This window comes from Patagioenas fasciata, chromosome 1, assembly GCF_037038585.1.
Source record: "Patagioenas fasciata isolate bPatFas1 chromosome 1, bPatFas1.hap1, whole genome shotgun sequence".
NCBI lineage: Eukaryota > Metazoa > Chordata > Aves > Columbiformes > Columbidae > Patagioenas > Patagioenas fasciata.
The window spans coordinates 168,225,929-168,239,303 of NC_092520.1; the positions used below are offsets into that span (position 1 = coordinate 168,225,929).

The following is a 13,375-nucleotide window of genomic DNA, read 5'->3' on the forward strand; positions in this document are numbered from 1 at the left end:
CCTTAAGGGCACTACCCATATGAGTTCTGTACATCTCCAAGAATGGAAAGCCCACAGCCTCCGTGGTCAATTTGTGCCAGTGTGTTACGTGCTCATTGTGAATAATTTCTTTTTTTGGAACTTTCCTTTGCCTTCTTGTCCTTTCATTGTGTACTGCTGAATCTGGCCCTTTTCTACAATGCCCTTTTAGGCAGTGGTAGACTGCAATAAATCATGGGACTGAGGATCATGGTATATTCAGAGAGGGTAAGGGAAGTGACTTGGCATAACCTGGAATAGAAAGTTAACTGATCTCATTCTCACTGTTCATACTGTTGCATATTGCATAAAGATAACTGGTTTACTAAAACAAACTGAAAAGAAGAACACATTTTTGTAATGTTTGTTAGATCACAGCCATGTAGTGAAACATCTCAATATCAGTTTGTGCTCTAGAGGTCTTAGTGTTTACTGTGTTTTCCTGTGAAGGGGACAGTAGGGTCAAAATCTCTCTGGAAATGGTTGAATGGTGTTTTCGATATCTTCTTCTGTTCTTTGGGGTTAGTTTGCATGCGCTTCTTTCGTATTCTCCTATGTTATAATGCCTAGGTGATATTCCATAGTGATTTCCACTCTCATGTGTTCAGAAAACCCCAGCTTTAGATTTTATTCTTCTAGAAAAATTCTAGGTTACTTGTAACAAAAGGTACTTTTAATCCTTCCTGTACGTAGATAAAAAGAAATAACACTTACAAATTCCATAATGACAAAAATGAGGAGGGAGATATTTCTGTTGACTCCTGCATCTCTCCTTTTGTTTTAGCCCCATTTTTTTTCGTGAATTGTCTATTGATTCTGAACATCTGGAATTGACAATGTGTTGACTAAATTTTTTTGTGTGTTATTTACGTGTGTGTGTGTGTTTGTGGTGGGGGTTTTTTGTTTGGATTTTTTTTTTTTTTGGTCCCCCAGAGGTGACAATTTCTGCTTTTGGTATAGAAAGCAGAAGAGTTTCTTTTTGGGTGTTTAATAGTCTAGTAGTTGAAAAGCAAATGGTACCCATGGGATGATCTGTGTGAGCATGTCATTTACGACTCTCAGTTACTAACACTTTTATTTTAGTGTGTTTTTCAGGATGCTAACAATATTTGAGCTGTTCATTCCCAGATAGAATATACTATGCTCTCTCTATCATGAGTAGCTATGGCTGTATTTTACTCATTGCCTGTGGCTTCTGAGAGATTTAACTGTTTTGTGACAATTCTGAGAAATTTATTTGCACTACTGCATAGTGATGTAACTCCCATACTGGAAACTTCATAAGCCATTGACCTAATGGCCAACCCAAATACAGTGGAGTATGTTAAAGTTTATGTTTACAAACATATTGATACTTGAAAGTAGAGAAAACAGTTTATTTAACCTTACAATAAATTTTAATTATAATAGAATAGCTTAGATTATCTTGTCTTAACCTGAAGGTTTTTTTTTCAATTTATAAAAGACTGAAACATAGTTGACAACAATATGGACACAAAAATACTATTTGCTATGTTTTATTTTCTACAATCTGGTTAAAAGTAGCATGCAAGTAATTGAATAAAAATACTTGTATATATGACTTATTTTGAAAGAACAATTATACCAGCAATGGATAAAATCTTACCATGAAAGTTTAAAAGAAACTATGACAAAAAGAAGAGTAAACAATTTTTTAACCTGAAAAATGGTATTTCCCTGTTGTCCTTCACATATTCCTTTAATTTAATAATGTAACAGGCTCTGAGAACGCGTTTTCTTACATTTTAATTTGTTCTTAGATTTTTAAATCATTTTCTACTTCATAATTGATAACAATATGAAAAAGGCATGAGTAATGAGGAGAGTTGGATTCCTTGGAGAGGAATCTTGTATTTATACAGACTAACCCATACTGCTCAGCACTCTGATATAACCCATCTGACTTCCGTGGAAGTCTGGTACCAGCTGGCTTGTGTTGCATGCATGGAAATGGATTTATATGAAGTTGAATGTTTTTCATAAACTTACCTAGCTAGATGAAGGCGTATTTTCATCACATTTGATCATTCTTGTGCTTTCTAAATACAACCATTTGTAAAAATATGCACACATTTCCTTAAGGTTGCCAAGTGCATGCTAAATATTAACAAACAGAATGGATAATATACAGATTGACACTTTTTAAAAGGCACATCCTAATTTTAAAGAGCTATCATGATGTAATTATTATAGTTACTACCCCTAGAAGGGAACTGGATGCTCTCAGGTATCTCACTCCAGTGAAATCTCAGCAGCCACCCGAAGGCAGTTGTACATCTCCTGTGGCAGATCAGCCCGAGTGAGATTGTTTCCATCCAGGCGCAAATGTGTGATCTTGGAATAGGTCGTTGGCCCAACAACCTTACAGAAGCTGCTCAAGGGGAACTCTGAAACAAAGTGAACATGAATGAAAGAGTGAATAGGTGAAACTAATAGGACAAAACAATTATTTTTCTCTTTTTTTCCCCTCTGTTTCTTTTATTTGGAAATCAAAACCTTAAATTTATTATACTATTTTTCAGTAATTCGCATATCCAATGATATAATTCCCCATGAGTTTCCTGAGACTTCAGGGGCTTGTGTTAGGGGCGGTTCCTTCCATTACGTGTGAGATGTTGAGAATTTCAAGACTGAGTTTTTCAAGTGCTATGTGCTCCCAGTACTCATTTGATTTTTAAAATGTTGGATTTTATATAGGGGTCTAATCTGGCATTTAGAAAAAAAGGGAAAAAATGAATCTTTGCTAAAACCGGAGATGCAGAATGAGGACACAATCATGCTAGGTACATCATGATGGAATGGAAAAACAGTGCTACATAAGATAGTGAAGGAAGGAAGAAGTTTTCAGAGAAACCGAAACCATGATATGACCTTACCCTGAAGAACAGGCAGTCCAAACGAGTGTCTGTGCCAAATATTATTTTGGATGTATCATTTTGATTTACTAGTTTCAAAATGAGTTTTGGGGCTGGGGTTGGGAAGGAGTTTTGCATTTAAGTTGTATAGTTGATTCTTTCAAAGACAGCAGGATTAGGTGGTAAGACTAAATATTTATAAAATATTTGTATTTATTTTAATGTATGTATCATGATATATACAGCCTCTATTCAGTTGAAATATTATTTGGTTCACATAACATCAGACCAGTCTTGAATGGAAAATCATGTATTCTTTCTTATCATCAATATTAACTGCAAGATATAAATTATATGAAGCAGATAAAATCTGTGCCCAGTATACATAAGCACACACGTATGTATTATACACCTCTGTCATGAAGAAAATATCTATTCTCAAGAATGCATGTAAATAAACCTGATGTCACCTGCATACCACATTGTGTAATTCTGCAAAGGTGGTCCTTCATCTCACCTGTGTTTCCTTTGAGTCAGACAGAGGATTAGTCTAATGAAAAGCTGCATTGGAACTACCAAAGCAGTCTGAGAGGCTTGTTTTTCATCAGGCCATCGCCACCAATTGAATTCTCATAGGAAATATTTTAAAAGAACTCCTTCAAAGAAACCATTCACCAGTATGCAGAAAAAATTTAATCTCTTCTGTTGCTTTTATGTTGCAAAGGACTAGCTCTCACAACTTCCGAGAAATCAAAGTAGTGTTCTCAATATTGGATGTCATTTTAACTACCAATCAGGTAATTAATGGACTTTTGAAACCACCTAATATTTCTTTTGTGCATGAATATTTAACAGATCTAAGAAAATGTGATGGTCTACATCATGATGTAGTGCTAAAGAAAGTGGAGGAAGTATCTTCCATATCTCCACTTTAACTTCAGCTGGATTCTTTCAGATCAGCATTACAATAATTTGATATCATTGATGAAACACAGCTTGTGTAAAGTAAGTATAAATGTGCACCCATCTGTAAAGGCAGCTCTTTAAAGCATCAAAGCTTAGGTAATTTTGGGGGCATAGGGATATGGTGTTGAATAGGTTAAGATTTGTGTATCTTGCACAAAATAGTTTGTTGAGAGTAGGGATTAAGGAAATGTATTTCAAATGTTAAATTTTGGTCACCAATTTGATTAAAGAAAATCAAAACAATTTCCTAGATTTTCTATATTGTACAGCCTTCTTTTGGAAGGGTGAGAGATAAAATGCAACATTAATGGCACATTTCTTGGGTAGTCAATATTGCAATATAGTATCATTTTAAGACTGCAGACCAATTCTGATACGCTTCCAATTCAGAATATACCAGTTGAAGTGAACTCATGATTGTGAGTTATGATAATATAACCTGAGAGATGTTTATGGGGCTAGATCTGTGTGGAATTTTGCTGAATGAAAACATAAGTTCCTGAGACTTTGAACTAATTTGCTTGACCTGCGGGTTTTACCATTAACTATTTAGGTCCAGTTTTCTGAAGGTAGTTTGAGTTTAATTTGTAAAAATTAAACATGAATTCTAATATAGATTTTTTTCCATTTTCTTGTTATTCATGAACAACATGGTAAGTATATTTTTGTTGAAGGCAGAGATTTTAAAACTTTCTAAATGTAGGGGTTTTTTTATTTCCTTATTGTTACTTTTGAACATAAATGCTATCATTTGGTTGCAAAAAAAGTATTTGTTTATACAAGTCAGGTAGATGTTTAACTACTCAAAGGACATAAACTTCATGCTTCTAAACCACAAAATTTGTCTGTGTTAACATAATATTCATCTGTGCTGACTATTTATGAGACTCAAACCACTTTGGAAGCTGATGCAGATCTTGTCCTCACAGGAGTCAAAGAACTCTGTAATGGAATTCAGTGGGATTTGGTTCCAGTATTTGAGGCACACTGTTTAGATTTGGGTATTGATTTTTTTAATATAAATATAATTAATATCATTCATATAATTATCAGTTGTTAGAAGCACATTAAAAACGTTTCTAATTGCACTCTCTACTAGCAGAAAATAAGATAAGTGGGTCTTGTGAATGCACTTGATGTGCTGTTACCTATATGATCTGTATGGGAAATACAGTGAGAATAGACTGCTGTTGCATAAAATGTCAGTAGCTTACTTCTTTATTAATGTTGCAGGTGTCAAAACGTCTTCCTGAATTTATAATACTCAGGTTCAGAGACAGACTACCTGGATTTTTGCCACTGGTCTGGCATTCATATATTCCCAACACAGAATGCCTACATGAGCCAGACACTAGGAGAATAAGGATTGGCTGAAAATTAGATTTTCATCTGAATGCTTATTTTCTCACTAAAAGTGTCTGTCACCATAAGAAATTCTGAAACTGTCACAAACTACCCAAAAATTTGAAACACCTGGGAAGAAAAAAAATAATCAGGATGTCCTCTCCTCCTCTTCTCCTGTACCTATAGAGTAAAATTGGAGCATAGAAACACCTGGTTTTTAGATGGAGTTATTTTTTTACTATATTCTAGTTGAGAGTATGTCCCCTGTACATCAGGAGCATAAGCACCCTTTAGAAGAGACGAAGATTAACAATGCAAAGATTTCTTGTTCAAGAAGGCAATAAAGTAGGAAATCCTAATGGGATCTGAAATCTTGTAATCATCCTTGCTCGTCTGTGGTCCCACAGTAACCGTTCACTGGCCACTGCAAAAAACCCTTAAACTCTGTTTAAAATAGATGCAATTATGGTACAGGTACAGGTGCAGCTGATGGACTTGAAGAGAATATGTGGCCCCTTAACTGTTCTCTGAAACATTTTCAGATTCCTCCTTGTTATACTCTTTTCACATGATATCTTCTTGCTGGGGTTTCATATAGAAGCAACATCTGTCTCCTTAATCCTTTACGAATACAAATGAAATACAGAGAAGTCCAGCTTTAGACCCTCTTGTTGTATCACTGAACCTCTTTGTTCCTGTACTTTTTTAATTCTGCAGAGTTTCTCTTTGCCTTAAGTAGTCTGTAAAGCAAGTGTTTGTGTATATATGTAAACCTAATGGTACCTTAAAGCATGGTAGCAAACAACTGCTGTTATTAAACAGAAAATTTCACCCCAAAATTAATAACAACGACAAATACTTTAAAAAGTAGTTTCAGCTTAGAAGTTACAGTTTAGGCTTGAAGTATGGAGAAAGCAAAGGCTTTTATAAACTTTCCATGATCCTATGTGAGCTTGGAGATCTAACCAGCATCAAGTACAGTAGATGGAGTATATGTTCAATATAGTGGATGTTCTTCAATTTATGAGTTAGAGATCAGAGGAGTTACTCTGAATTTGTCTTCATTCCAGTTTTCCATCCACTTTACCCACTGTTCCTCACATCATAGATGAAGAGAGAACATACTGAAATGAAGCCAATTCTGTTACAATTTTTTCTTTATGTGTCTATTCATCAACTCCTGATCAAAAACTCAAAATCACTCAAATGGTGGTATTTCTCAAACAGATTTTTTTTTTTTTTTTTTTTTTAATGTATGGCAGTGCATAATGGCTGTAGTAAGTCCAGGATGGAACTCATGGAAAATAATTTAGAGAAATATTTCACAGAATCACAGAATGTCAGGGATTGGAAGGGACCTCAAAAGATCATCTAGTCCAATCCCCCTGCTGGAGCAGGAACACCTAAGTGAGGTTACACAGGAAGACGTCCACAGGAAGGCGTCCAGGCGGGTTTTGAATGTCTCCAGAGTAGGCGACTCCACGACCTCCCTGGGCAGCCTGTTCTAGTGTTCTGTCACCCTCACTGAGAAGAAGTTTCTTCTAAAATTCAAGTGGAACCTCTTGTGTTCCAGTTCGAACCCATTACCCCTTGTCCTACCATTGGTTTTCACCAAGAAGAGCCTGGCTCCATGCTTGTGACACTCATCCTTTCCTTTCTTTCTGGTAATATCAAAGGGTTGGAACTATATTATTCTTTCATAGACAAATATGAACTGGTTGTTTAGCCTGGAGAAGAGAAGGCTCTAGGGAGACCTTATTGTGGCCTTTCAGTACTTAAAAGGGGCCTAGAAGAAAGATGGGGACAGACTTTTTAGTAGGACCTGTTGTCATAGGACAAGGGGTAATGATTTTAAACTAAAGGAGGGGAGATTCAACTTAGACACGAGAAGGAAATTTTTTACAGTGAGAGTGGTGAAACACGGGAACAAATTGCCCAGAGAGGTGGTAGATACTTCATCCCTGGAGATAATTGAAGGCCATATTGCACAGTGCTCTTAGCAACCTGATCTAGTTGAAGGTGTCCTTGCTTATTTCAGGGGGGATGGACTACATGACCTCTGAAGGTCCCTTCAAACACAAGCCATTCTTTGATTCTATGAAAACAGAGTTCTCATGCATCAGTCCATTTGGTAGCCATGACAGTGCATCAGTAGCCAATGCACATCCACTCTTCACACCAACACCCTCTGCTGCTGACCAGTACTATGGAAATAAAGCTTTCATTGCAAAATCAAATTTTTGTCAGTCCTTGATTCAGAAGTCCTGGAAAATGTGAATGGAAAGCAAATTCAGTACCTGAGCATCTTGCAGAAGGCTCAGAACAACCACTCTAAGCACTGAAAATTGCCTCATATATCTCACGAGAAATTAATCATCATCTTTGTTAGCTCTTTTAGGAGAGGGAGAGTATCTGACAAAGTTCTAAAGGTCACTGTGTGCAGTGCCTCAGGTGGGAAGCATTAAGTCCTTGTTTTCCCTCATCAAGACAAGGAACTAAGATATAACAGGAAAAAAAATCATAACATTGAGGAAAACATAAAGCATAGTAAATACAAAACATTTCAAAAGGTCTTACCCTCTGTCTGGTGAGATCTTCGCTAAAATATCTGCCTTGAAAAGTTACATCTGTATGGAGTTACCCTTGTATGGAATAACTAACACTGATATCCTAAACCCCCGATGGATACAAGCAGGCAAACAGAAGAGAGGATTTTATGGTTTACTTTATGCTAGCTAGTAAGTTGTCCTGTACAAACACTGTTATGTTTGACAGATCTGCCTCTCCATCAGGGACCACCACTGCCAGAGGTGTAGCTGGAGAGCTTCTGACATGATGATGAGGTCTCTCTAGGTCTCCAACACCTCCTTCCCACCTCAGGATTAGGATAGTCTTGTAAAGCCCTGTCTCAGTTGTAACTTCCACGATCTCTTGCAAGGTATGACATTTAACAACTTCAGAAGGAAGATTTTTTCAGATCATGATTGAATGGAGACAAGTTTGATACTTGATCATACCATGTGGGAAGTGGGAATGAAAAGAAAAAAAAAAAACCGGGGCAACTCTTTGGATTTCAAAATAGATTTGAAGAGATACTGCATGAGAAAAGAGGAAAAAGCAGCTACTTTGTCATATCTTTTTCAGTGTGTCTCACTACCAACCCGCCAAAAGGTTACACAAACTATAGTCAGATCCTCACCTGATATCTGTCTCTTAAGAATTCCGAACATCTTCCACACTCATCAAACTTTTGCCACTGTTTTTCCCTCGGTTGTATAGAACAACTCCATTGGCTTCTATGGAGTTACATGAGATGAGAATTTCACCAATAATACCCACATTATTATGAGAACAGAAATTAATCTCTTAAAGCTTAATTTGAGTAGCATCAGATACCTGTCTTTTAACATTAATGTGGGCAACAGTCAGATAAATGTCAGTGTGCTAGAAGTCCAAACAATACTATTTCTTCAGGCTGATTGATCTACCTTTTCAGATAATTGCATTGACCATCAATGTCTAGACTGTGGTAAATGTTAATAGATACATACAAATGTAACTCACTGTTAATTTTGTTGACTTGGAGGTAGAAGTTTTCGAGGTTCTCACTGACGATTGGAATGCTCTTCAGCTGATTGAAGGAGAGATCCAACTCAACCAGTGATGTGATATTGAAGGCATTGCCTGGTATTCCAGAATCTGTTAATTTGTTGTGGGATAAACGTAAATATTGCAGGGCTTTAAAACCTTGGAAGTACTCATCAGGAACATTGGAGATCTGGTTATTATCAAAATACAGCATGAGTAAAGAGTGAGGCAGTCCTGTTGGTAGCTTTGTGAGTCGATTGAAGCTTAAGTCAAGATATAAAAGTGAATTCAGACCTTTAAAAGCCCCAGAAATAGAATCTGCTTTCAACTGGTTGTTCTGGAGGTGAATGACAGTCAGATTCACAAGGCCCTCAAGTGCACCAGGATTGACTTTTGTGATCTTGTTGTGACTTAATTGCAGGTCATCCAGAGTTTTGGGGAGTGGTCCAACAGCTTCAGTCAAATTGTTGTAGTTAATGTGAAGTTTCTTCAGATTCTTTAGTTTAGAGAAGACTCTTCCCTTAATTTTTGAATTTTCCAAATGATTGTGATCTAGGATCAGCCACTGTAGGTCTGTTACATTATCAAACGTGTTCTCTTCAATGCCCTCAATCATATTGTTTCGAAGATAAAGGTATTTTATTCCACTCGGTACAATTGGAATGGTTTTCAGTTTAAGATTGTCACAATACATGGCAGTAGGGTAGCTTAGTGGACAATTACATTCTGGGGCACAGACTGCTGAGGATGGCCCAAAAGGGTCATAACCATAATCATCTTCAGGACCATAGTAATATTGGCAAAAAATGCCACTAATCAATAACAGAAAGACAGGTAGGGAGTTTAAAGCCATCTTTACAATATGTCTTGTCCCTGTAAGGCAAAAGGGAATAAAAAGTTATAACTTTGACTTTCTTCCTCTCCTTCAGCAATATGTGAAATTTTACCACGTAAATTTTATAATTAAAACCATTAATTATATATGCTATATTAATTAAAAATATATTAGTTTTTTAGCATTGCATTGTTATTACTATAAACTTAAAGTCCCTGTCTTGTTATAATCTGCCTTTGTGATGCAAAATTGCAGGCCATTCTGCTGTTGTAAGTAAAAAATTTTTTACATCTTCCTGCATCCTTTCATTAAGTCACAAGAAGGATAATAAAGTCCAAATTTTTTAAACTTGGCACAGTGGAGTTTTCAGTTTTGCTGAAGACCATGTTCAGAGGCATTTCAGCAATTTCAATTCTATCAAGCATTCCTAATGTAATTAATTCCCTCATATAAAAATAATGCGGCTAATTGACTGAAGTTTGAAAGACCCAGGGAAGTTACAAACTGAGAATAATGTGTATAGTGTGTTGTTAAGATGCCTGTAACATGAAATATCTTCTTCTCATGGATTATATCCAGTAAAGCATGGTCCACTAAGTTTCATATTCACCTGAAAAACAAACTAATAGAAATACATAGCAGAGTCTCCTGATCATATAAAACAAGCAGTACTGCATCTTTGTGCATGAGTATACTCTGTGTAATATGGGTCTACAGTGGATCTGAAATGACTCTATTTCAGATAGTGCAAATGTTCTTGCAAATTCTATGTATAACAATAAATGTGTTGATTACATTATATGACCATTCTAAATCAATAGAACAATAAAGCACTGGCTTCACATAGTTGGTCTTCCAGTCCACATATAGCAAAAGGACATTTAGTGTCCTTGGGGATGTTTTGCTGTGATCCAATATGAGTGGTCTCACCTTACTTTGTAAGGGCATACCTTTCTTGTCAGCTACTCCACAAGGTGCTAATCTGTAAAGATAAGTACTTTGCTATTATTTCTTACTATCTAGGTAGACAATGTGTTGGAAAAGTGGGTCTAGCATCACTGAAGTCAGTGAGCTTACTTTGATTTTCACCAGCAAAAAAAAAGGCTAGGCATACTCAGCTACTTTCAGACAGTGAGATGATTGAGAAAATCCTTAGAAACTTCTTGTTCTCAAGTAATCTGAGAAAGTATGTGAAGCCTGTAAACACACCACCAGACATTGATCTGAGATCTGGGCAATCTTCCAGCCGAGTAAGTTAGTCTTGCTATTGGCTTTGTTTAGTGTTACACAGAGTACCTAGTGTTAAAATGCAGGGCCATAGCTAGAAAGTCCTACCTAATTATAAATTCCTTTGCTTTTATTGACTTGATAAAAGATACATCACATTCTTGTCATGTAATAATCTCAACTAATGTACCTCTAGGCAGGTCCTATTGAACTCATGCAATACAGCACAAAGAATTTTCTGAAAATGTTTTTGTGTTATCTCCAGTCAATAACCCACAAAGTCCCCCTTCTAGATATTAAGCTGCTGTCCCCTGAAAAAGGAAGAGGATTGTATATCCTTTCCATGGTGTTGTACCTAACTACAAACTAAAGAATAAAGTAATCATTGAAATATGAGTTATTGGTGTAATTTCCTTTGTCCTTCATTACTGCATGAGAACATGAAAACTCAACCTACAGTCCCCTGCTGGTATAAGTAAGTACAGCTCCTCTGAAAGCAAAGACAGTACAGTGACACAATTCAGCTCAAAATCTGGTCCTATTAAAGTACAAGACATTAAGGATGGGAGACTAACTGCTTCTGTATTCAAAGTATAAGACAGAGTGTAATGAACTTCTTGGACAACACTATTTGGTCTTACAGTGACATCTTTATACATATGCATAATTTTATAGTTTAACTGATAAAGTAGCATAAACATCCTATTTTAAATTCAAATTTGACTGTTCTTCTAGTTTCAAATTATGTTTGTAATGCTGAATTTTATTATTAATATCATAGACTGAGAGATCTTTTAAATAGTATAAAATGTTTAACTGCTTTGCAAAACCCTGGAAGTAATTTAAAAAGCTAGGTAGCAAGTGATTTGAATTATTTTATTAACAACATTTTAAAATGTAGGTGACAGTTCTGTAGTACAGAGGCATGTATGCATGTGTGTGACAGAAAATAGTACAATAAAGTATATATGTAATGCAGCTAACTTGTTTTAATTATGGATTTCTCATTCATGTATCTAAATGTTTCCCTGTCAGAAGTGTAAAAGGTAAATACATCATGTACACGTGCTTATTTGTTACACTGAACTGTATGAATCCAAAAGATAAAATCAGAATACATTCTTAGAAATTTATCTTATAACATAAGCATGCTTGAACAAATTGCCTGGTTTTGTTCTAACTAGTTATGCTGTAAAATACCTGTGAAAATATTTATGAAGTTGCTCAGGCATGTTGCCAAAACATACTAAATAGCAAATCCACAGTTTTGGAATAATGCTTACTACAGTACAGCAGACAAAGTATCCAAACTATTGTCGAGCTAGTCTGTACTGCCTTAATTCTAAAGTCTTTGTGAAACAAAATAAATAGAATTTTATCAGTCAATCAGTCTTAAACAAAATATACCTTAATACTGCCACATAACATCTTACAGAGTTTTCAAAAGATTTAATTTTGAGATTCAATAGTATGTTTAAAGTGTGCTTTAAAATTAACTAAAATTTTCAAAATACCTGTAATTTTCCTCTAATTGTTTACTCAATTATTTAAATAGTAGCATACCTTGTCTTTTTTTTCGTAAAATGAAGGAAAATGACTTAACAAATGGAGTTTGTGGAACTCTTACTAATAGATATGAATGAATAAGTAAGCAGTGAGTAGTCTTACAAATTTCTTTGTACTGTATATCAACTCTTCTTTTGAAGTAGAAGAAAACAGACTGTAAATAAGTGCAACACTGATGCACAAAATATGTGAGGTTGTTTTAAGGAAACTGAGAAAGCGAATCCACTAAGCAACTGTTGATTTGTGTTCAATTTACGAATTGGCAAACTTATTCTGACATGTTTTCACATTCCCATTACAGCTACATTTAAATAGCTGAACATTTTGGTTAAAACATGCAGCAACACTTACCTTACTGTCTTGAAGTTGCTTTCCTTAATTCCCAGAGCAGATGCAATAAGGGACTGTATCAACCAATATATGCTGTAAACAGTGTCAGGAGGTAAAAGTCTGCCAGATCTTCTGTGTTACAAGGGGAAAAAAAAAAAAAAGCCCTAGTCACGCTGTTCTCTGAAGCTATGTCATCATGGTGATCTTGTGGTGTGGCATGTACAAAAATGCAGCTTTCTAATGAAGTGCAGGTGGATACCATATTTTGTACAAGGACAACCCATCTGTTACTCCTGTGGGATGAGAGAACGATCAGTGTTTCACAAATCTGAGAAAGTTTAGACCACTAGCCATAGCCCTATACAAGGAATTTTTGTGTTTTAGAGGGAAAAATTTTCAGATTATAAAATAAATTGCAAACAGACTTTTGTTTTCCAACTTATTTTATACTGCTAGACATGAGCTAACAAATAGTGCTCAGACCTCAATGCTGCTCTGCTGCTTTAGCCAAGTGACTCATTCATTTTTCTGCCGTTTTAACTATCTTATGTCCACAGTAAAATATCCCTAAGAAAAGTTTTAGCTTGAGGATCAGAACTAAAGGTGCAGGACTGTCTTTGAATTA

At 35.7% G+C, this 13,375-nt stretch overlaps 1 protein-coding gene across 3 annotated transcripts; it reads right to left on the minus strand.

The window, feature by feature from the left end:
* Positions 1–1,377: 1,377 nt before the first annotated feature.
* On the minus strand, positions 1,378–13,163 carry LUM (lumican). 3 transcript variants are annotated; one of them, XM_071799953.1, is made up of 4 exons: positions 12,772–13,163; positions 8,769–9,665; positions 8,404–8,500; positions 2,303–2,426 (listed from the first exon to the last, which is right to left on the minus strand). In XM_071799953.1, the coding sequence occupies exons 2-3, from the start codon at positions 9,643–9,645 to the stop codon at positions 8,418–8,420; spliced, it is 960 nt and encodes a 319-aa protein (XP_071656054.1). In that variant the 5' UTR covers positions 9,646–9,665; positions 12,772–13,163; the 3' UTR covers positions 2,303–2,426; positions 8,404–8,417. The 3 variants fall into 3 exon arrangements, with proteins under 3 accessions (XP_065715148.1, XP_071656062.1, XP_071656054.1); XM_065859076.2 differs by lacking the exon at positions 8,404–8,500 and having other exon boundaries at positions 1,378–2,426; positions 12,772–13,150; XM_071799961.1 differs by lacking the exon at positions 8,404–8,500 and having other exon boundaries at positions 2,268–2,426; positions 8,756–9,665; positions 12,772–13,157.
* Between the last annotated feature and the right edge of the window lie 212 nt (positions 13,164–13,375).